The sequence below is a fragment of the Grampus griseus genome (genome assembly GCF_964374135.1).
Source record: "Grampus griseus genome assembly, chromosome: 14".
Taxonomy (NCBI): Eukaryota; Metazoa; Chordata; class Mammalia; order Artiodactyla; family Delphinidae; genus Grampus; species Grampus griseus.
Window position 1 is genome coordinate 62,741,655 of NC_139008.1, and position 25,072 is coordinate 62,766,726.

Here is a 25,072-nt window from a genome sequence, read left to right on the forward strand (position 1 = left end):
TGTGTTGGGTGTTTGTTGCTGCTCTCAGGCTTTCTCTAATTGCGGGGAGCGGGGCCTAGTCTTCGGTGCGGTGTGTGAGCTTCTCATTGCGGTGGCTTCTCTCGTTGCGGAGCATGGGCTCTAGGTGCGTGGGCTTCAGTAGTTGTGGCGCACGGGCTCAGTAGTTGTGGCGCATGGGCTCAGTAGTTGTGGCTTGCAGGCTCTAGAGCGTAGGCTCAGTAGTTGTGGCTCACGGGCTTAGTTGCTCTGCAGCATGTGGGATCTTCCCGGACCAGGGCTTGAACCCGTATCCCCTGCATTGGCAGTCGGATTCTTAACCACTGAGCCACCAGAGAAGTCCCTCTAATTAATATCTTTTGAATAAACAGCGAGTCAGCCTGTTTCTCATAGCACCCTACACCTCTGTGGTGTTTGTTTTGTGTCTCTCCCACGTTAACACCCTTTTGGCATTGTTCTGTCCTGAGGTTTTGAAAGAGTGAACACAGAGAGGGGGCAGGAGATCGTCATCACCATGGAGAGACACAACCCAGTGGGTTCCAGTTTCATTGTTTGCCATGTTCCCTGGGTGCCATGTTCCCTGGGTGCAGAGACTCTTCTCAGGAATGGTCTTCATTCTCAGGGGTCTAAGGGACTGAAATCCATCTCGTTCTGCTCTTTGTTCTGGTGATTAGAATGTGGAGTTCTCCACCTTGGGCAACAATGCATAGGATTGGAGGAAGGCAGTTTAATTTCTAATCTGTTTTCAGCATTTTGGAAGTTAACGAGCTGGCTTAGCAGTACCAGTGGCCCTCCCCAAATACTTCACTTAGCACGTGTTTACTCCAGTGTAGCCCAGGCATTGCCTTCCTCTTTAGTCCTTTCACCTCCTCAAGCTGCTACTCCTTGGGCGTAAGTGACCTTTCCATATTCCTAGGACAGACCTGTCAGCATACCAAAGAGTGTTTGTTTATCTCAGGCAGAACCAAGTGTCATTCATGTCTGTAAACCAGCTCTTTGTATGATGCTAGGCCCATAGTACCTGCTCAGTAAATGTTTGCTGAGTGACTTGACCCTTACCTATTACTTACTTCACGTGGGACCAGATAGCCAACACCTCATTCGTATTCTTTCTCCATCTATTCACCCATGTATGTGTGCTCTTACAGGCATCTTATTATAGAAAACTTCATCCCTCTGGAAGAAAAAAGTAAAATTATGAATAGATCCTTCTTTGATGAAGAGGAAGATCATTGGAAATTACATCCTATAACCAGACTGGAGTAAGTCACAAATGACTTCAAGTAGACTTTAAGGTGGGGAGGAGGGAAAGAATGTTGATAAGCTGGGCTCGGCCAGAGAGGTATGGTAAGAACACAGTTTGATCCATTTAAACTTGGAACCAATTGCAGGTCTTTGTGGCTGCCATAAGTCCATGAGGTAAAAGTTTGGTGATGAGTATGGTGTTAGGAATTGGGAGACTTTATCACAGTGAACTAATGACCTTTCCCAAGTTCCTGCTTTTCAGCTCCCCCAGCTGTCAAGTGAAACTGCTGGGCCAAGGGAGGGGCGGTACATAGGTGCTCTCTTACGTGTCGGTCTGGCAATGTGGAGAAGGATTCTCAGTCTGCATCCGGATTCCCCTGGAAGGTGGGAGATGTCTGCTAGGGCTGCGGGGGTGGAGAGTGTCTACAGCTAGGCTTCGTGCCCGCTGCCTAAGAACTGGAGGCTGACTCAGGGCCCTTCCAGCTTAAGAGATGCGTGATGCTCACACTTGAATCAGAAAGCCACCCCAGCAGAAAATACAAGCAGCTCCTGCCCCGTTTACATGTCAGCCTTCAGTCCAGGGAGTTTCTTGCTTCAGGTTCTAGCTAAAGAAGGCTCAGTTTTCTGAGTGCTGGTTCCACAGTACCGATCCTGGGACTGTGGAACACACTCCAGCCAGGGCTTTGACCACCACAGTCCATTTCCAGGAATCAACAGATGATGAAGCGGCCAGTGTCAGCTGTGGGATACAAGAGACCGTTGAGCCAGCACGCAAGAATGTCCATGATGATTCGTCCAGAGGCTCGATATAGGGTGAGAAGATTGTACTCGCGTTTCTCTCTCCTCTGTCTTAGAAGAGATTAGATTTATGTAAACCCTTAGGCACCGGTCTGCAAAGTCACAGTTTGTATCCTCTTTCCAGAGGGATCTGAGGACAGTAATATTAATAATAACAATTATAACAAATAATAGATGAATATAATTAATAAATAACAAACGATAATAAATAAAAAGGTAAAAGAGAATGAGATTTAGCAAATCAGGAGGGAAGGAGGAGAGTCCAAACATACTGTCCACGTAGCCAATAATGAGCTTTAGAATGGCCTTGCGGGCAGATGGGAAGGAAAGTAGACGTCTAGTAACAGGAGATGGAAATGCGTGAAAGAGCTGACGGTCCTTCCGTTTAACATAATGTGTGTGAGTCAAGTAGTTATTTGAAGTGACATAATTGATGACTATTTAATGACTCAAACGTATTTTACAATAAAAATACCGTACAGGCTTCTGTTGATAAGCACTTGCTGTGTGCCAGGCACTGTACTCGGCACTTTGCTGCTTTCTCTAATTGAGCCCTCTCACCTACTCTGTTCGGTCAGTCCTGTGGCTTAAAGGTCAGGTAGCTGGTAAGTGGATGAATCAGGAGACACATGTGTTTCTAAGTTATAGAGCAATTGGTACTGGAAGTGTATATATGAATTGAAAAATCTGGTGCAAAGTAGATCAGAATGTGAACTGGTTGTCGCTGGTTAATGGAAGTGAACTCATTTTAAATTTTCTTCTTTTTGCTTATCTGTATTTTCTAACTGTCAGTGGGGAACTGGTATGACTTTTATTTATTTATCTATTTAGGCCACACTCTGTGGCTTATGGAATCTTAGTTCCCCGACCAGGGATCGAACCTGGACCACAGCAATGAAAGCACCAAGTCCTAACCACTGGACCACCAGGGAGTTCCCTGTATTACGTTTATAATGAAAGATTTTCACTTAAAAAATTTTAAATGTTTTTGAATCTCCCTTAGCAGCCAGAGCAGAACAGATTAGGATTAGTTAGCTCCTCAGGCACTGTTCTTCCTGGCATTGAGTTATTTTACCTAAAGAAAACAAAAGCAAAAAAGATGTATTAGGTGAGGCTTTATGTAGTGGAGGATGAGTGATGTGTCACACAGAATCCTCAGAAACTTTTTTCTAGCAGTTTCAGAGAGTGCCGGTTATTTCATGTCTTAAGCCAAAAACATGATTTTAAAGCCTGCAAGTCAAATATGTGGGTTTCCAGGTGGCTTACCTTGATCTAAAGGTGGAATTTAAAGCAGTGGCTCTCAGATGATTTTTAGCAATGGACCGGCTCCATTAAGAGAAATGTTATGCAGTGTCTCAACATGTAAAATTGATCAGTGGAGCCACGCTATTCTTTCCCCTACCTTCTCCCAGCTGGGGCCCCTCGTGCCCCCTCTGGGGCCCTGGGGCTTGAACTCCACTGCGTGGGAGGAGCTAGAGGGGAAGATGTGGAACCATGGGTGTTCTTCCCTCTTCACACTCAACTTGGTATTTAGGAGCTAGGTAAAGGCCCACTGCGGGATATCAAGTGAGGGAATCTATCTCCAAGGCCAGTTATGAGGCAGGGCCCAGTCTGATTTTTAAAATGTGGTAATAAGCACATATACTGCCACACACACACCCTCCACATATATACACCATACCTGCCTCCTTCCCTCTGCAACCAAAAAGTTCATCAAAGCTGCCGTAGGTGGGGAGATTATTGGTGACTACTATTTTCTCCTGCGTATCTTTTTGTATTTTCACATTGTCTACAATAAATGGGTTTTACTTAATTTATTCTTTTCCCCTGATTATTCCCCTTAGGATAGAATACATGTTCATTGGTTTTGTTTTTTGTTTTTTTCAAAAGAAAAAAAGGAAAGTAAGGCTTCCCTGGTGGCACAGTGGTTGAGAGTCCGCCTGCCAATGCAGGGGACACAGGTTCGTGCCCCGGTTCAGAGGATCCCACATGCCGCGGAGCAGCTAGGCCTGTGAGCCATGGCCGCTGAGCCTGCGCGTCTGGAGCCTGTGCTCAGCAACGGGAGAGGCCACAACAGTGAGAGGCCCACGTACCGCAAAAAAAAAAAAAAAAAAAAAAAGGAAAATAAAGAGCATAGAGAAGAAAATAAAAATCATCTGTAACTGCACCAGGAAGAAAGTTATAAAACTACATCACTTCTTCCGGGCGGGCCCTTGGTAGGCTTTGAGTAGCATGCAATTTGAGGTTCTGTTCTTGGGTTTAGATTGCTTGAACTCCCTTTGTGTGACTGGAGGCCATCCTAGCTGGTCTTGGCTCTGCTTCTGCAGGCAGAAAACATCGTGCTGCTGGAGCTGGACATGCCCAGCCGGACCACCAGAGACTACGAGGGGCCCGCCATTGCCCCCAAAGTCCAGGCCGCGTTGGATGCAGCTCTGCAGGATGAAGATGAGATACAGGTGGACGCATCATCCTTTGAAAGCACTGCAAATAAGAAACCCAAGGCCAGGTGAGTGGCTTTTGGTGACCTCTGTTTGAACAGAACATGTTTGAACAAGGACAAATGAGGGGAGAGTGTGGCAAAAGTGCTTGTTTATCGTGGAAGTAAGTGGCAGAGCCCGAGTTAACCTAGGTCTATCTGAATCCACAACCCAGGCTCTGAGCCTCAGTTTAAATGACCAAGGATTTAATTTGGTGCTAAATTAGAAATTCTATCTTGTTAAATTCTGGATTTGAAATTTAAGGAAAATAATTGAGTGAAAAACCAAAAAAGGAGTGAATTCTACCTGCAAACTTAGTATTTTTTACCAATTTGGAGAAAGTCAAAATATGATTTTAATGGAATAACAATTGCTGAGAATCAGAGGCCCTCCCCTGAGATCTCACTCCTCCGTTGGCAGGTTGTGTTGGCCATTGAAGAGGGGCAGGCTGTGCCAGTCTCTGGTAGTTTTACAGTTGAAAGTCCACTGAGGCAAGGCCACCCTGAGATGTAATGGCATTTGATGGGAAAGGAATCTGATCTGTGTCAGAGACGGGATGTGTAATGTACGTATGTGCTTGACTTTTGCAGACCTAAAAGTGGAAGGAAGTCGGGATCCTCCTCCTCTTCCTCAGGAACCCCCGCATCTCAGCTTTATCCACAGTCTCGGGGGCTGGTTCCAAAGTAAACCCACTTCCTCCTCTCCCAGAGTATAAACAGCGTTTGCCTTCTGAGAGAAGAGACAAGCAAAAACCCGCAGAGAGGACTCGAGCCCAAACTCAGAACCATTCCGCTGGGGAGGAGCGATGGCCTCTTTGCAGATTAACCAACTTAATCTGGTTGAAACATGCTGGTCATAATCTGGCACTCAGCTCCTCTGGGAACCGTCCTTTAATTAGCATCTCAGAAATGCATGGGTAAGGTAAAGCGCGATAGCCGAAGTGGAAAGCAAGAGAATGACCAGAGACCTTGCTTCCCTTCTCCCTTTCCTCCTTCTCCTCTCCCTTCCCTTGCCCTCCCACCCTCTCCCCTCTCCTTTCTAGCCTGTTCTTTACACTGGGCTCCCTTCTTGTTGAACAATAGGGCAGAATCAGGAGTCACCTTAGCAGGACCAAGTCTTTGGAGGCTCAGGATAAAATGATACTGAGGTTGGAAAGCGAAAGCCCTAGAACTTGAACAGGTGCTTGTTTTTGTAGGTAGAAATGAGAAATCTCATTTGGAGCCAAGCCTCTGAGGGGCACGGTCCATGCCCCTCAGTAAGAAGTGGATCTCCCTCTGGGATCTGCTGAAGGAGCAGATGTTTTTCGAGGAAGCTACCGACTTCTGCTCCAGAAGGATTCAATGTCAGAGGCAATAGAAATAACATTCCCTTTGCCTCCTTGGAGAGTTTAGGGAAACAGCTTCTTGAAAACCTCAAAACCATGACCATCTTGTCAAAGACATAAATCTGTAAGTTGATGCCATGTCCATACACCGTGTCACTTTACTCTTCATTTGTCACCATTTTCCCCATGCACGCATGCTCTGAGCATCCCTGCCTGGGCCCATCCTCTGCCTCCAGAGCATGCTCTGCAGTGGGCCTGATGTGTGGGAGAAGGGAGGCTGGCTCTGCCTTCTCTGATGGGACGAGAGCTGGGGGGACGAGACACATAGTGGCACTTTTGCATCCCCCGTTTTGTTCCATATTTGCATAGAGAGCATTGGGGTGACCAGGCAGGTCAAGAGTCAAGAGGCTTTGACTCTTGCATTGGCAAGGGAAGGCATAACAGATGGAAGCAGAGGAATCCTGCCTGCCTTCAGCGGAAAACTCACCTAATCCTAGAACTGTGGCTCTTCTCAGGCAGAGCCAAAGGTGGTGGCGAGGTGTGGCTGTGCGATCGCATAGGCTCAGAGGAGAGAGTTAGGAATTGCCGTTTACATATACTAGTTTGGTTTGTAAGTTTTAGTTCTTTGTATTATTGAAATTCAAAGCTTCATTTTACGTTGGTCATTAGGTGAATGTTACTCATTTCCCCCTAAGAGAAGCTCATAAATGTGCACGGGTGTGCAAGCACAAGCTTCCAGTGTGTCTGCGTGTGTTTGTAAGAGAGAGAGAGAGATCAAGAACTTGCCCAACTTTAGAAATACGCTACCGTGCAGTTGTTGCCTTTGTCTGTATTAAAGGCCCGTTGAATGATTAATCCAGGCTGGAAGCTCCCACGTTGGTGTCTGAGTCCACGAGCCAAGCCTGAGGGGACAATATGCGTCCCCAGTCGGCCACACCGGCGCACCTTGCTGGCACGGTGCCTCGGTTAGGTGGCGACTCAGGTGGGCCTTGAGTTATACTTTAACTCAGCTGCTCAGTTCCCAGGGCACATTTCTGGATCAGAACCCGTGGGAAAGAGGAGGTACCAAGTGCAATGTCTTAGTGCTCTACAAATGGAGCTCTGTCGTCTGACAGCTTGTCTCCTTTTTATAACCATTCTTTCTGAACCCAGGGCCCTTTTCAGCAATTCCCAGAGCATAATGGAGGCATCCCTCATCTTTCTCGGGATCAAACTCGGCTTCTTTATTATTTACTAAGAATTTACCTGTTTGAACAGAAACCAGATAATGAGGTGGGTAGCCTCAGATGGTGACCTGCCGGTTACACCTCTCTCTTGCACCACATTTCCTCGAAGCTAGTCTGAATTCTCTAGGCTGAACATATCCATTTGGCAAATCTGAGAATTGAAAATTGCAGATAACACTGTAGCTGAATACTGATGTCTCGAGGTGGCTATTCTGACCACAGGTGATTGAGTGACCATAGAACTTTTCTAAGAAGGCAAAAGAAGAAAGCCAAGTTGACAGGCAGGATTATGAAAACAGGCTTGCCTTGTACTTGGCTGTGTTCATCTGGTGGTCTGTGAAACAAAGTAGAAGAACCCCTGGGTGGAGGTGAGGCCGTCCCGCCCCAGAGCAGTCTCCGGTGCTTTTCTTCTCTCAGAATGGATCCGAGAAGTGTTCGAATAGAGTAGACAGTAGAATGTCTTGCTGCCACCGGAAAGCTGCTGCTTTGGGCTCTGAATTGAGCCAAATGAGTAGACCTACCAAGTCGACTGAGGGACCTGGTTTTCATGTCTGTAGTCATGCTAGAATGTTCCAAGCCATCTGAGGGCCTTCAAGTCAGCAGCAGCTAATGAAGTCTGGCAGCAAGTCTAACAGGATCTAAGCAGCTCATCTGAGAGAAGGAGTTTGAGACGGAGTGTGCAACCCCCCTCAGTGAGGCCCCCTTTTGCTCTGATTGGTAGGAATGTATCTGGCTTCAGATTTCAAATCCCATGTCTCCCAGGCCCCTGGATTCAGAACCCAAGGCCACAAATCATAGGCATGAAGCACTTTCTTAAGACTCCGCCCTAATATTGGATTGTCCTCCGTCGAATGCCTGCATGCTGCTTGAATCTCACCACCCGCACCTCCACGACCAAGGGCGTAAGAGAGTCCTGCAGCTCAGACGTGGGCCGTGCCCCGCTTCTGTCTGACTCTTGTAAGTCCTCCTTCACTGAATGTAGAATCGTTGCCAGGTTTCTGAGAAGCGTCGATTCCCTGTTAACGTGGGATATCAGTTCTGCCTCGCATTTCCCACTTGAGGTCGAGGCTCACTGCAAACAACGCCTTGGGCCGTCTCAGCGCCATCAGTGGACGAAAAGGGGGCTATTAATATTCTCTGAAAGCCATAATCGGAATGCTCAGAGGGACCTGGATAAGAAGAGTGGGCCTGGCTATTGTCTGTCATGCAGGGTTTTGTCTTGTACTGTTCAGAAACCTGCCCCCCTTCTCCCCACCCTTGTTTCTTGAATGAAGTGCTTTTGAGGTTATTTATGAAGGGAGTGATCCTGGGGCAGGCAGGAGGCAGTGGGCTTTATGGCTCTTTGGAGTTACTATCGATCTTGACCTTCTCTTTGGCTACCTTTAGACAAAGAATATGCCAATACTTGGGGCTCTAATTTTACAACTCATATTTATTTGTATCATCTCTTTGTCTAGGAATGTAAAAGTGATGCTAAACTAAGATGTGTAATAAAAATCAATCAGATTTATTGTACTTACAAAAAGGTGTCCTCATAAATGACTAACGTTTTTGAAAATGACTTGCCTGTGGCTGACACACTGACAATTTCTCTAAACATTTGAATTTTTCTAGTGAAAGGAGGGTGGGAATGGAAAATGAAGATTGAGTTGGAATGTTGGCATTTTAAAAATATAGCAATGAGGTAAAGGGACATGAAATGAAGAAAGAGTGACAAGTGCTTCTCGTGTTTTTCCATGAAGGTTCCTGAGACAGGCAGGAAATTTCTTTTAATTTCTGTGTTTTGTTTTTTATGTTTCTTTAAATTTATTACATATTATACTTTAAAATATATATCTTTTTTTAACACAGAAATATTTCATGTTATTTACCATCAAGAAAAAAAATACCAGAAATGGGTCACTTGTTGGTCTCATGGTTTCTCATATGCTCAGGCCTGCTGGCGTGTCCCCCTGGGGGTCATGTACCCTGTCTGTGGAGTGGGGACTCAGCAGAAGGAGCTCAGACCGTGGACTCCGAGCTGGGCTTGAATCCTGGTTGTGCCTCTGCTTACTAGTTGTGTGACTATGAGGAATTTAGTTTACCTCTCTGAACCTTGGCGTCCTTGTCTGTAAAATAGGGCCAATAATCCCCGCCTGGCAGGGCCATTGTGGAGGATTAGCATTACATTTAAAGCAACAAGTACTCAAGTATGTGGATGAGAGCAGACATTTGAAAATGTGGTTATTAGGAATTCCCTGGTGGTCCAGTGAATAGGACTCCATGCTTTCACTGCCGTGGTCCGGGTTCAATCCCTGGTCGGGGAACTAAGAGCCCACAAGCCACGCAGTATGGCCAAAAAATAATAAAATGTGGTTATTGCTGTGACAGGACCCTGTGTTCAGAAGACACCATGAACAATTTGTATCCTAAGGAACTAGAAGCTAGTACTGGGCATATTATGTTTAGAAAACCCTAGGCCTCTGTAGAAAAGCTGCTCATCACTTACAAATACATATTGAGTACCTACTATGTGCCATGCTGTTCTGGGCACTGGATATAGAGATGTGAGCAACATGGTCCCTGCCTGCATGGAGCTTGTGCTTTAATGGGGAGGGAGGCAGGGTAAATGGTAACCTAATGCACACAAAAGTAGAATTACAAATCATGACAAATGCCGTAAAGTGATATTATAAGACATTATGAGAGAGTAACAGGGGCCTAATTTGGATCGGGCGAGTAAAGAAGGGAAGGGCTTTCTGGAGAAATGGCATAAAGTGAGATTTAGAGGACAAGGAGTTATCTGGACAAGAAAGTAAGGAAGGGAATTTGTTTAAAGAGGGAACAGGGCTTCCCTGGTGGCGCAGTGGTTGAGAATCTGCCTGCCAATGCAGGGGATGCGGGTTCGAGCCCTGGTCTGGGAAGATCCCACATGCCGCGGAGCAACTAAGCCCGTGCGCCACAACTACTGAGCCTGCGCGTCTGGAGCCTGTGCTCCGCAACAAGAGAAGGCCGCGACAGTGAGAGGCCCGCGCACCGCGATGAAGCGTGGTCCCCGCTCGCCGCAACTAGAGGCAGCCCTCTCACAGAAACGAAGACCCAACACAGCCAAAAATAGATAAATTTATTTAAAAAAAAAAAAAAAGAGGGAACAGCGTTTGTGAAGGCCTCATGTAACAGACAAGTAGAATTTCACAGGAAGTTATCTGCAGTCCTTTTTTACCCTCACTAGGGGGAAGCATGGAGAACTACTACAGAATAGAATTTAGTAGAGGACTTTAAGAATATATACACCAACAAGAAACGTGAAGAGCACAGAGGAGACGGTGGCCTATAAGCAAGTGATTCTTAACTCTTCATAGGATGGCCTCAAACTATGTGTAATGTCCCTATAGCCCCCTTTCTTTCCAAAATGAGTTAGCTTAGCTTAGCTTGTATAATTATTGGTTGAGAACAGATCAAAACTCATTAGCCAGAAAGCAAGGGTTCAGAGTGTGATTTGAAGAATTCTGAGTGTGTTCTTGAAAGTGGCAGAAATCTGGGTGGGTCAGGGGCTATATATCAGGGGAGGTACAGGGCAACTGGGAAATTCCTGCTGACTCACCAAGTTGTCTTCTCATCTTCCGGGTTGTTTAAAAAAAAAAAAAATCAAGAAACTACTCAAACCTTCTGTGATGTAGTAAGAAATATATAGGGTCTTTATGCCCCCAAAACTTTACAACTCTCGAAATTTCCTGAGTGATAAGAGTATCTTTTGGTATTCCTAACAAGCCCCTTTCAACCATACCTGAGCTTATGCTAATAAAATGACCCATGGATAACTTCAGGATGGAGGCTGGTTGCCAGAGGAACGGATCATGTGATTAGTGTCGGAACTTTCCTGATCTCCCTCCTGATCTCCAGGGAGGGGAGAGGAACTGTAGGTTGAGTTAATCACCAATAGTCAATAATTCAGTCAATCGTGCCTACCTAATGGAACCTCCATAAAAGCCCCTAAATGATGGGGGTTTGGAGCGCTTCCAGGTTGGCGAACGCACGAAGGTGCTGGGAGGATGGCACGCCCGAAAAGGGCAGGGAGGCTCCGCGCTCTTCCCCCAACCTTGCACTATGCATTTCTTCCATTTGGGTGTTCCTGAGTTGCATCCTTTATAGTAAACCGGTAATAGTAGCTACAGTGCTTTCCTGAGTTCCGTGAGCCATTCATTCTAGTAATTATTTAACCTGAGGACAGGACTGTGGAAACCCTCAACAGTTATAGCTGGTTGGTCAGAGGTACAAGTGGCAACCTGGGACTTTGGACTAGCCTCTGAAGTGGGGGCAGTCTTGTGGGACCAAGTCCTGAAATACTGGGAGTTAGTGTCAGTACTGAATTGAATTGTAGGACACCCACTTGGTGTCTGGAGAATCAGACTTAATTATCGGGTGGAGGGAAAAAACGCATACATTTCATCAGCAGCAGTACTGTGAATAAAAACAGTTGACCTTGGAAACTGTTTTGAACTTCACACTGGTATTTTGTCTCAGGGCGCGTGATTTTGGCAGGTCCTTTTGTACTAGAGTTGCCATCTGATTGAATTTTACCCTGAGAATCTGGTCTCCAAGGACTATGCGGTGGTCACATCTGCCAACTGGGTTGTCGGTGGCATTTATCAAGGACGTAACTGTAGCTCTCACAGCTGCTCCTGTTTCATCCTCTGTTTCTATCAGCAGCCTGTGGTAAACCGTCCCCGGTGCTTCGGTTAGGCGAGCTGACTGGGGACTGGCTTTTGGGGCGGGGCAACGGGCAGAGAGAGAAGTGGCTCACCCGCATGGCTGGGGACAGTGCAGCCCACAGGAACTTGTTGAATGCTCGTTGAGTGCCAGGTGTCTTGCTCTTCACTGGAGACCGAGAGGAGTGAAATGCTCTCCAGCCCTTCTGAGGCGGGGAGAGACAAAAACACCGAACGACGGGGATTCAGAGTGGTTAGGACCTCCGAGAAGGCCAGCCTCCTCTCCTCCCGCTGCGCTCCCGGGCATCCTTTTGGTTCTGGGTTATGCCAAGCGCTTTCATGCCGTGACACCTTCACATGTGCTGTGCCCTCTCTCTGGAAATTTCTCTCCACTCTTTGCTTGGCTCACTCGTACTCATTGATCAGGTACCAGTTTAATGTCATCTCTTCCAAGAAACCTTCCCCAACCACGCATTCTGGTTTCCCCCCATCTCCACCTGGCTGTGTGGTGTCTCTCACTAAATAAACCGTGCTTCCTTCTTAGCCCTTTCCCCAACTTGCGATGAATGTATTTCTTTACGTTGGTCTCCCCCAATTAGACAATAAGTTCCCGAGGGCATGTCCTGTTGTCTTCTTAGGTTTGACACTTAGATGGATCAGCTAGTTGGGTCGGTGCTGACACCCACAGCTCAGGACAGAGTGTTTTCTGTCAGAGGAAGGAGTGATAGGACAGGAGAGGTGGAGGAAGGCTTCACAGAGGAGGCCGCATTTGAGCGGTGCTCCTGAATATTGGGTAGGGTTTCACTCGCCTGAGAGGAGGGAAGGACATGCCAGACGAAGGCAGCGGCATGAACTAGACACGGGGCTCATGCTGGGGAACCCGAGGCCTGGAGTGCTGGGAGTGGAGAGTGAGAAGAGGTTCAACTCCAAGGCACAGCCTGTAGCTAGAGGGGCAGCCCTCGGAGGCTTTTGGGGGTGTTTATCGGGGGCGGGGGTGACGCCCAGCCCTATTTATTGCACTCCAGCATTTTCTCCTTAAGCCAGCCTCTCATGCTACTATTTCTCTCTGAGATAACAGGAAGCAGTTTCACTAAGTGCTGCTTTAAGTTTGCCTGCTGTTCACACAGGTTTTCTGGGCTCGGTTGGCAAATTCCATTCTGCAAGGAGCTTTCCCTGGCACAGCTCAGAACCCAAGGCATTCCAAGGGTTGACTGTGGCTTGGTTCCCTAGGAATGGGGCTGAGGCATTTTTCAGGGTAGCAGAATGAAAGTGGTTCCTTTGCTACGTTTAGGAACAGAGAAATTAAACTTCTGCCACTGGTTTTGAAATTTATCTTCTTTGGCCAGTGAACAAAAGATTTACATAATGCTGTTCAAACTCTGTGCCACATGTCATGGGCTACCTATGGCTCAGGGCTTCCAGAGCTCCCATTCTGGTAGGGAGGTATCGTCATTCACAAATATGTACAATTCGAAGTGATCAGTGGCTCAGATCCGGTGCTCAGAGCGTGCTTGGGGGCGGGGGGCGCAGATTTCCGTGAGGGGTGTGTTCAATGCAGGGATCCGTCGTCTTTGCTTGGTTGTCCTGGGGCAGTGAGGAGAGCCAGGGCTTTAGCACCAGATTCCTGTCTTCATTTTTTTGAGTACCTACTATGTTGTGGGCCTCGCTCTAGTCCTCGGGGTCCAGGATGAAGCTCCTGCTCCCAGGGCTGGCACATTCTAGTGGGGGAGACAGATGGGTAACAAAAAAGAATGGACTGTCAGGTGGTCAGAGGTGCCCTGAAGGACAGCAAGGCAGGGCAGGGGTTAGAGAGTGAAGAGCTGGGGGTGGTGGCTGGGTTAGGTTGGGAGGTTGGGAGGTCCGCTGGGGCTTCTCTGCGGTGGTGACAGGTTCTATTCGAGCAGAGGCCTGAGTGAAACTGGGGAGCAAGCGTGTAGGTATCTGGTACTGGGAGGAAGAGTATTGCAGGGAAATGGAACCACAGTGTAGAGGCCTGGTGGTGGGGCTGTGTTTGGGGACAGCAAAGTGTGGCTAGTAGGCAGTGTGGTTCGACAGGTGGTGGGGGACCAAGGCTGAATTGTAAGTGAATTTCATTTTTAGACCATTGGAGGCTTTTAAGCAAAAGAGGTGGAGAGTAAGAGAGGGAAATCCGACAGGAATGGTTGAAAGGATTCCTCTGGCTGCTCTGTGAGAACAGAGCAGAGGGAACAACGGGAGAGGAAGGAGGCCGCCTGGAAGGGGAGTGGTGGTTGGGAGGAGAGGTGGTGGCTTGGACCAGGCAGTGGGAGCGGCGGAGAGAAGTGGTAAGATGTCTTAAGATGCATGCTGATTGCTGATAACTGTATGTGAGAGGTGAGAGAAAAAGAAGAGGCAACAGTAGCTCCAAAGTTTTTGATCTGAAGCTGGTGAAAATTCCACCTCTGCCACTTCCTTCCATGTGCCCCCCAGCCCGCTTTTAAGATAAAAGGCTTTATTAAGATATAATTCACCTGCCACACAATTTGCCCATTAAAGTGTATAATTTATTGCTTTTTAGTATATTCACCTAGCTGTGCAATCATCGCCACCACCAATTTTAAAACATTTTCGTCACCCCCAAAAGTACCCATTGACTGCCACTCCCCATTTCCTCCCAACCCCACAGCCCTAGGCAACCCACTAATGTACTCTCTATCTCATCTGCCTGGTGCTTTTAGGGTCTGGGAACTCCCCGTTTCCTCATCTGTAACTTCACAGGGTGATTATGAGGTTGGAAAGAGAACGTGAAAAGAATACAGGAGAGCATGCCTAACAGGCCAGGCCGAGTGGCCTTGGCCTTAGTAAGTGCTCCAGAAATCCCAGCCCTCCCCCACTGCTCTGACTCCTGCTTTGCCATCTTACGAAGGCAGCGTGGGCAGTGGTGAAACGCGTGGGCACTGGACCCAGACTGCTGGATTGTGAATTCTGAACTCACCATTGACTAGTTGTATGATTATTGCAAAGTTTTTTTAACCTCCCTGGGGCTTCAGATTCCTCAACTACCAGAAAGGCATCATAGCAAGTACTTCCTAAGTTGCTCTGAGTCAAAATGTGTGAAGCACTGGGAACAGTGCCTGGCCTGTAGCAAGTACTCAGTGAGTGGGCAGTGTTGCTCAGTGAGTGGTTGTCATTATTAGTCAAGTAAGGAGCAGGCAGGTGGCGGCTCCCAACGCCAAGGCCGGAAATGGACATTTCTGAATCCAGGCTGTTGCAGAGGTAATGGAGAGAGAGAGAGAGAGAGAGAGAGACCACGGATGTACTTTTAGTCTTGTCCTTTTGTTGGATCTCTACCTTTGGAAAAGTCACTTGTCCCCTCTAAGCCTCAGGTTGCTCATCTGTAAAGTGGGGATGAAAAGTCCTCCTTACCTTGTGGAGCTCTGTGGAGGATTCAGTAATGTATTCAGCAGTAAGTACTGTTTTGAACACAACAGGAAAAAAATCTGCTCCCCTAGAGCTTGTGTGGAGCTAGTGGAGAGAGACAGAAAGTAAATATTAATCATAAAGACAATAATAATCATAATAAATAAAATACATGAATAAGAAAGCAGATGTGTAAAGCACCTGGCGCCTGGCATGTGGCGAGCATTCTGTCAACAGTAGCTGTTATGATTATTATATGAAAGCACTTTGTAAAGCTGGACAGCACTGCATGGAGGTGGGTCTCCAGGTGACTTTGCGAGCATGTTGCCTTCATCTAAGCCTACCCTCATCTCCGCTCAATTAAATTTCACTCAGCCTCCAAGGCCCCTTTCGAGTTGCCTGGTTAAAATCTTTGTCTCTCATGGTAGAGTTTTCTTTTTTCCTCCCTTCAGCTGGCACTTACTGAATGCCACTTTGGGCCAGTCCTGCTGCCGGATGCTGGGGCTTCTATGTTGAAAAACCCAGGAGGGGTGTGGTCAGGAGTGTGAACGGAGGGAGCCCAGGGCACTCTGGGCTAGACTGTGTAGGAGCCTGGCTGCCTTGGTTTTAGTCTGTCCAGGGAGACCCCAAGGCTTCTGAGCTGAGTGATAAAATTAGCAGATAAACTAAGACTTCACGACATTCTTGTTTAAATACTGCATGGTAAAAGAAAACATTTGCATTATGGTCAAATACATAATCTCTATTTAAGCACTATAATCTATCCAAAGAGTTACAAGATGGAGATGCAAGGACATGTAGAAGAGCAAAGACCTCGGGGCAAACAGTGTCTCAAGGTGAAGACAGTATTCTACCAGATCAGCAGGAAATGTGGCAAAACGGAGCAGGGAGGTTTTGGAGCTAGATAAACCTGGGTTAGCACTTATTGCCCGAAGCAAGCTATTGCACCTTGGTAGGAGGGTTAATACCCACCCCGCTGCTCTCAAGAGTTGCTGGAAGGATGAAAGAAAACATCCATCAAGGATCTGTCACTTCATAGGCATACAATAAGAGGCATATATTATTAAATATTAATGGCACTATTAATTATTAGTAACAGTGCAGCATTATGGAAAGAGCTCTTGTGTCAGCCAGACCTGTGTGCAAATCCTGATACTTCCATTGCAAGTTGCTTAACCTTTCTGAGCCTTGGATTGTGTCCCTTCCTGTAAAATGAATGAATAATACCTTCCTTGTAGGGTTGATACATGTTGATATATGATAAATGTGATAATATAAATTTCCTAGGTTGTATAATAAGTGTTAAGTGCTATTTCAAAATCAAAATATAGCAAGCTTTATTCAATATTCTGATTATAAAAATTATATATTCTGATGGTAAAACATTCAAACAATACAAAAACACTTAAAGAAGTAATTACAAATCACTGGAAATTCTATTTCTTATAGCTGATAGCCAGTTTTTTAGATATCTCTTTATGCAAACTCTTTTAGTTCGACCTTCATAATATATATGGGTCCATAGTACACACCTGTCCTATTTTCACTCAATAATATGTTATGGACATATGTCCAGTTAATAAATATGGATTTATATTATTATTCTAATGGCTTCCTAGGGGGCTTCCCTGGTGGCGCAGTGGTTGGGAGTCCGTCTGCTGATGCAGGGGACGCAGGTTCGTGCCCCGGTCCGGGAAGATCCCACATGCCGCGGAGCAACTGGGCCCGTGAGCCGTGGCCGCTGAGCCTGCGCGTCCGGAGCCTGTGCTCCGCGGCGGGGGAGGCCACCAACAGTGAGAGGCCTGCGTGCCGCAGAAAGGAAAGGAAGGAAAAAATAAATAAATAAATAAATAAATAAATAAATAAATAAATGGCTTCCTAGTAATCTATTGTATGGAATACCAGAATTTATTTAACGCTATAGATAGTCATTGAAGTCATTTTCAGATTATTTTGTTTTATACAATACTGTATAAAGCAACCTTATATATAGATCACTGTTCACTTGTTTAATTTCCTTCCTAGGATAAATCACTATAAATGAATTACTAGATCAAAGGGTTTTCCCATTATAATTTTGTCCCATATTGGTAAACTGCCTCCCAAAATGCCTATATGAATTTGCACTCCCACCGGCCGTGCATAAATTATGCCCATTTCCCTATATCCTTGTTAACACTAGGTTCTGCCAATCTTTTTAACCTTTGCCAGTCTGAAAAATTTCAATTCTCTTGAAAAATGGTGTCTCAATTTTGTTTCTATCTGTAGTTCCAGTATTACTAATGAGGTGGAAAATATTTTCAAGTATTTATTTCCGTTTGTGATCCTTCTTTTGTTAATTGCCTTTTTAGGCCATTGTTATTTGACTATTTTTCTAATTCAGGTGTTTCCTATTGACTTTTAAAAACTCTTTGTTTATTAGGAAGCTTTTAAAAAATATATTTATTTATTTGGTTGCACCATACCAGTTGCAGCAGGCAGGCTCCTTAGTTGCAGCTCACTGGCTCCTTAGTTGTGGCACACGTGTGGGATCTAGTTTCCTGGTCAGGGATCGAACCCAGGCCCCCTGCACTGGGAGCGTGGAGTCTTAACCACTGTGCCACCAGGGAAGTCCCTGTTTATTAGGAATTTTAACTCTTTGTCATGTATGTGACAGATATCTTCCTCCACTTCATTGGTTGTCTTTAACCTTGTGTGTGGTATTTTATTGCCACATATGAAGTTTTAAGTTTATAAAGTCAAATCTTGACTTGATTTTACTGGACGGATTTTTTAAAAACTTTTATAACATGCTTAGAAAGTCTTCCGGTTCCAGGATTATTAAAACATTCCCTTGTTTTTTTCTTCCAATGCTTTTATTGTTTCTTTTATCACATGTACATCTTTGATCTAAGAGGTGGAATTTAGACTTAGGGAGGGAGATGGAGCTCCAACTTAATTTTTCTCCCAATGGCTACCCAGTGGTCCCGTTCCGTTTATTGACTTCCGTCCTTTCCTTATACACTTGGCTCTATTTCTGTACTCTGTTCAGTTTAATAGGTCTGTCAGTTCCTTTGTCAAAACTGTACTGTTTTAGTTGGTGTAGCTACCTAATGCATTTTAGTATCTGGTAGAACAAGTCCCAACTCATTCATCTTCAAACTTCTTTTGGCAGTATGGCGGAGTGGTTAAATTCGCAGAGTTTGGGTTCGTTCAGCCAGCCTGAGCTTTAATCCCAGGTCAGCCACCTGCTAGCTGTGTAATCTTGGGCAAGTTATTTTTTTCTCTCTGAACCTCTGCTTCCTCATCTGTTTAAAGTTAATAGTAACCGTATCTACCTTACAGCGTTTTTGTGAAGATGAGATGAAATGATGCATAGGAGGTCCTTGGGCCAGAGTCTGGCACATGGCAAGTTGTCAGTAAATGTTCAGTCTTTTTGTTATGAAAACGATGCATCTATTTTTCCAGTTGAATTTTAGGATCACTTTGACAATAAAATCTCACTGGGATCTTGATTGGGATGCCATTTACTGGATAGGCTAATTTTGAGATAATGCATATCCACGTTATAGGGTCTTCCAGCCTGAGGCAAGCTGTGCTCTTTATTGGTCCAAGACTTTATGCTCCTTGGTGGAGTTTATAGTTTTCTTTATATAAGATGTGTGATTTTATATTAACTGTATTTCCAGATGGTGTAAGTTTTGTTGTTGTTGTGAATGTGACTTTCTTAGTACATAAGAAAGTTATTCATTTTTTTAAATTGAGATATAATTGACATATAACATTATATTAGTTTAGGGGGTACAACATATTGATTCTGTATTTGTGTATATTGTAAAATGATCACCACAATAAGTCTAGTTAACATCTAGCACCATATGGAGTTGTACATTTTTTTTCTTGTGATGAGAACTTTTAAGATCTACTCTCTTAGCAACTTTCAAATATACAATACAGTAATATTAACTATAGTCACCACGCTGTACATTACATCCCCAGGACTTATTTTATAACTGGAAGTTTGTACCTTTGACCACCTTTACCCATCTTGTCCACAGCCCCACCTCTGGCAACCACCAGTCTGTTCTCTGTATCTACTCATTAATTTTTTTTTTTTTCGGTACGCGGGCCTCTCGCTGTTGTGGCCTCTCCCGTTGCGGAGCACAGGCTCTGGAAGCGCAGGCTCAGCGGCCATGGCTCATGGGCCCAGCAGCTCCACGGCATGTGGGATCTTCCTGGACAGGGGCACGAACCCGTGTCCCCTGCATTGGCAGGCGGACTCTCAACTGCTGCGCCACCAAGGAAGCCCTATAATTGCTGATTTGGGAAATAATTTCTCCTCTACATAGTGTCAGCTTTGAGATATCCCCTTCCCTCAGCTCCAGGAGCACCCCAGGTTTCTATCACTAGGGCACCTCCCATATTGACTTGCCATCACTTGAAATCCATCTATATGATGCAGGAACTGTGTCTAATTGGACTGTTAGTCCCCAGGGCTCAGCACAGGGCTTGTATCAGTACGAACTTATCATTGCCAATTAAAGAAGGTGCCCCATGCTGTACTACTGTTTTCTGGGATAGAAGAGCCTCTCTTCTAGGACAGAGGGCAGGATGGTAAATAGGCCCACAGTCCCTGACCTTATCTGGCTGACAGTCTAATTGGGGAGCAGACATTGAGGAAGTCATTATTAATGTCAAGAGTGAATTATATTTTTCCTCATTACATTTTGAAGGAAGCTTTGGATGCTATGGGAGTGTGAAGGACTTAGTGAGTATAGGGCAGCAGAAGGCCTTGCCGAAGAAATATTCAAGGAGGAGTCTGGGGCGACTGCACCCGTCTTGCTCCCCCTCCACTGCAGACCAGTGTTAGCACCCAGTCCTGCTTGAACGTATCCGTTCAGCAAACAAAGAGCATCTGCTCTGTGTCAGGCTCTGTGCTGTTGGGTCTGGGACCACAGAGTTGGGTAAGAGCCAGTATCTGAGCTCAAATCAGAGTTCTGTTGATTCCTGGTAGTTACAGGAGGCAATCAAAACTCCTCAGCCTGGAGATCTACCTCCTGTCCCTCCCTTATGCCCCTACTAGGCCCCAGCCCACCTTTCTGCCCTTGGGTCCTCCTGCCCCACTGGACTGCTGACCCCTCCCCAACTGAACACACTTGTACTTTCATGCACACGTGGAGGCTGTCATCCCCTTCCCCCATCATACTCACTGTCACTTCTACCTAGAACTCGCCTGAGCCACTCCTCTTTCCTCTGGGCCTTCAAGAACCAGGGAATCACCAGCTCTGTGAAGTCTGCCTTCCCAGCGTTTGTTACTTCATCCTTGTCCAAAATTGATGGTGGGTCTTAAGAATGTGTATAGTTATTTGTTTCCACGTCTGTGATCCCATTAGACCAGGGCGCCCTCAGGGTCAGTGACCTTGACTTTGTCTCTTTGGCGGGAACTAGGACGCAGTGGATAACTTAGGAACTGCAATTAAAATAGGGTAAAGAAATGCAACTTCTGTAATTGAAGGGCAAGGATACAGAAGTTAGAGAAGGGATGGGATTACTTAGCTTAGCGCAGTGGTTCTGAACCTAGAGCTCCGGGATCATAGGAGCAAGGTGAAAAAGAGTGTGAGGTATGTGCAAAGTTAGGTTACTTGGGTGTCAATCCTGGCTCTGGCATATAGTAGCCCCACAAGTTGGGACAAGTGGTTTTATTTCTCTGAGACTTTGAGAAAAGGGGGAGTACTACTGTTACTAGCATTACTATATTGGCTTCAGAGGGTCTGGGCACACCCTGAAATGCTCTAAAGAATTTTGTATAAATAGGTGTAAGTAAAATTTGTCCAGAAAGAGGGTCCCTTGATTTTCAGCAGCTTTCACAGAATGTACAAACTAAGCAGAAGGGAGGCACTGTCTTTCTCAGTTGTCTAGTGCTGTGTAACAGATTACCTGAGAACTTAGTGACTTAAAACAGTAAACATTATCTCACACGGTTCCCAGGAGCAGCATATTTGGGTGATTCTGGCTCTGGATCTCTTATGAGGTTGATCTCTCAAGATGGTAGCCAGGGCTGAAGTCATCTGAAAGCTTGTCTGGGGCTACTGGCCGTGTAGACCTCACCTCTCCATATGGCTGCTTGAGTGTCCTCACGACAGGGTGCCTGGCCTCCCCCAGAGCCTGTGATCTAAGAGAACAAGGCAGTGTCTTTTATGACCTAGCCCCAGAAGCCACACATGGTCATTTGCAAAACATCCTATTGGTTCCATAGTTCAGCCCTATTCAAAGTGGGAGGGGACTAAAAAGGATATGAATGTCAGGGCTGGGAATCATGGGGGGGGGGGCGGGGGGCATTTTGGAGGCTGGCTACCACAGTGCCTTGGAAGGAATTTGGAATGAGGAGTTTTAAGTTTAAATCTCGACTCCAACAACAACTAATTGTGTGATCTTGGGGAAAGCTCCTTTGCTTTACTGGCCCTGCCAATTTTCTTACTCAGCTCACATGGTGGGTTGTGATATTCAAGAGTTAAAGCCTGTGAAAGCCATTTATTCAAACCCTCAACTTCACATTCAGTTATTAGCAATCATTAAAGAGGAGGGGGAACAAAAGCCACTTGAGGCAGTGTGTAAGTTAATGTTTTCAGTATAAAAAATTGAAAATGAAGAAACAACCCAATTTCATCAAATTAGCACCACTCTTAAAATTTTGGTGTTTAAATGCACTTTAAAGTTTCTTTTCCTTCTTCACAGAGAAGGAATAGAGGAAATGTCTTAAATTGAGATGAGAAAGATTTATGGTAGATGAGTACACTTCTTTAGTATTAAGAGATATTGAAAATTGGGATGGGCTCCTTAATGGGGTCCTGAAATCTCCACGTGAAAACCTTAAAGAATCAGGCAGAGGGCTTTTATTATCTATACTTTTAGTAAAAACTAGCTCAGGTCATCCTTTGAGGCCATTTGGGAGGGGACACCACAAATCTTTTTTTTTTTTTTTTTTTTTTTTGCGGTACACGGGCCTCTCACTGTTGTGGCCTCTCCCGTTGCGGAGCACAGGCTCCGGACACGCAGGCTCAGTGGCCATGGCTCACGGGCCCATCTTCCCAGACCGGGGCACGAACCTGTGTCCCCTGCATCGGCAGGCGGACTCTCAACCACTGCGCCACCCGGGAAGCCCCCCACAAATCTTCTTAAGTAAAATGAAAAGAAGTATTATTAAAGGTGTTCTCATACTGTTAAGCATTAAAATCTTTATTTTTTTCATCATACTCAAATGAGTATGAGTAGCACATACTCATTCTAGAAGATTTGGAAACTACAGACAAGTGTAAAGAAGTGAAAAACATTATATCTGCCACCTTAATCTAAGCACTTTGTTTTGTGGTTTAGATGAAAAATAATTTTTTTCAATTAAAATAATGTGGGCTTCCCTGGTGGTGCAGTGGTTGAGAGTCCGCCTGCCGATGCAGGGGACACGGGTTCGTGCCCCGGTCCGGGAAGATCCCACATGCCGCGGAGCGGCTAGGCCCGTGAGCCATGGCCGCTGAGCCTGCGCGTCCGGAGGCTGTGCTCCACAAGGGGAGAGACCACAACAGTGAGAGGCCCGCGTAGCACAAAAAAAAAAAAAAAAAAAGTAATACTTTGTAGGAAACACCCTCCCCCCAAATTGGCTGTAGTCTCACAAGCCAGAAGTAACCATTATTAACATTTTGGTGGCGTAAAATGGGATTTAAACACGTTTTCAGCCTGATGGGAGACTGAAAAAACAGGAATGGATTTAAATGATGGTGAATGGCAGGTAAGCTGAGTTAGGGCTGCCCATCACGTGGGCAGATTCTGTGCCTAATGACCACAGTGAGGTGAGGAGGTCTCCATCTCTAAGCATCTTTACAACTTGCATAGGTCTGTTTGGGTGAATCATGCTTCACTGTTTACCAATTCTGCCTGGGCAGGTTCCAAATACTGGATAGGGCTTATTCCATGGGAAATTTGTAGTTAGGGACTTTGTCCAATAAAGTAATTATTGAGTAAGGTCATCCAGATTGAGTGCCTACCATGTGCCAAGACTGTGCCAGATGTTGGGGGTGTGATAATGACCTCAAAAAGATGCTAACAAGAGCAGACATTAGACCAGAAATCATACAAGGAAATGAGATGTGGGAGGTACCAGGAGAGGTGCACATTTGTGGATCATCTGCTATGCTGGAAGTTTAGCAGATGTGATCTCACTGGGACCTGAGGGAGGTAATTTGACCTCTCTGAACCTCAACTTCATTTGAAAATGGGGACAGAGTCACTGGGAGAGAACATTCGTTAGTGTGGCAAACTCTGTTTCAGGGTTCACTGAAGGTTCACTGAAGTATAAAAATGAGACACTTTTTACACTTCAGACTCTAAACCTTCTCGGTGGCAAAGACAGCTGGCCTTTAGTGAGTCTACTGTGTTCAAGGTGTTTCACAAAGGTCCCATTTAATCCCAATTCCACCTTTTGAGTTTATGTACCCCATTGTCTAAATTGATGGCTCTGAGTCAATGGGAGTTTTCATAACTTGACCAAGACCACACAGCTGGAGAATGACTGCAAGAAGATTTAAACCCAGGCCTGCTGAAGTCCAAAGCCAGTGGCAATACATTATCTCATAGTGAGGTTCCAGGGGTGTATGTGTCCTTTTGGAAATGCTTGGGTCTGCTGGTGGTGTGTTTGTTATTCAGATTCCTGAATGTGTGCTTTGCTCATAACTGTGCAGTTTGAAAACACTGACTCACCCCCAAACAGGGCAGGGTTGGATATCAGTCCCGTTTATCTTATACTGTCCTGTGGCACCTGTGTTGACTTCAAAGAAATTCTGTAATAAAAGCACTGTGATTAAAAACAGAAAAACACACACCAAAAAAAGGTATAGGTTTGTTTTTGGTGCTTGTGACAAGAGAATACACTCATGAGTGTCATTAACTTAAAAAATGACAGCTATTTAAGGTTTAGTGACTAAAGCCAATTTTCTAACACACATCTTGTATAGTCCTCTGAACATACTCTTTTCCCACTTAACTATGATGTTGTCATTAGTTTCCGTTTGATCCTGCAAGGGCAGAGACCTTGAACATTCACATCTGGATTCCCCCATGGCTTGACCCAACTGACAGCCAGGCAGAATTGACCGAAAAACTTAAAGGCGTTTCCACGGTGCCTGCCTACATTAGCTTTCTTTTGCTACTGTAAAAAGTTACCAGATTTAGTGGCTTAAAACCTTCTGTCTCACACTTTCTATGGGTCAGAAGTCTGGACTGTGTGGCTTAGCTGGTTCTTGGATACAGCTAAAATCAAGGTGTTAGTAGGACTGGACTCCTCTCTGCAGATTCCGGGGTTGGGGTGGGGAGAACCTGCTTCCAAGCTCAGTCAGGTTGTGAAAGCTCAGTCCCATGAGGCCGCAGGACTGAGGTCCCATTACTTGCTGACAGGGCTTGTTCTCAGCTTCTAAAGGCTGCCTACGTTCCCTGGCTCATGGCCCCTTCATCAACAGTGGGTTGAGTTCCTCTCAAGCTTCGAATCGGATTCTTCTCCTGCCTCTTCTCTCCAAAGCATCTCTTTTGCATTCCTCTTCTGCTTTTTAAGGGTCCATGTGATTACACTGGGTCCACCCTGATAATCCAGGATAATCTCCCTATTTTATGGTCCTTAATTCCATCTGCAATGTCCCTTTTGCCATGGAATGTAACATATTCACAGGTTCCAGGCACTAGGGCATAGATAGTTTTAATTTTTTGGGGGGGAGGGGGCGAGGAGGACGTTATTCTGCCAACCACAGTGCCTGTACTAAACATGTAAATTTTAGAATTAATCTTCTCTAGTTGACTCCTTGGAGGTCAGAGGGGGATGAAGCTACTCAAGAAGAAAACATTTGAAACAAGCCAAATGACTTGTCAAAGGTCACTGCGTCTGCTGTAGATTAAACCACCATCACCACCACCACCCCT

General features: G+C 45.6%; 1 protein-coding gene across 1 annotated transcript in view; it reads left to right on the forward strand.

Moving 5' to 3' along the window:
- Positions 1–6,695, forward strand: part of KIF3B (kinesin family member 3B) — a 36,004-nt gene extending 29,309 nt beyond the window's left edge. Inside the window, exons 6-9 of the mRNA XM_082671077.1 lie at positions 1,146–1,259; positions 1,950–2,055; positions 4,368–4,546; positions 5,108–6,695. Of these exons, the coding sequence (XP_082527203.1) occupies positions 1,146–1,259; positions 1,950–2,055; positions 4,368–4,546; positions 5,108–5,204 (496 nt within the window). The 3' untranslated portion in view covers positions 5,205–6,695. The remainder of the gene's footprint in view (positions 1–1,145; positions 1,260–1,949; positions 2,056–4,367; positions 4,547–5,107) is intronic.
- Positions 6,696–25,072: the final 18,377 nt, after the last annotated feature.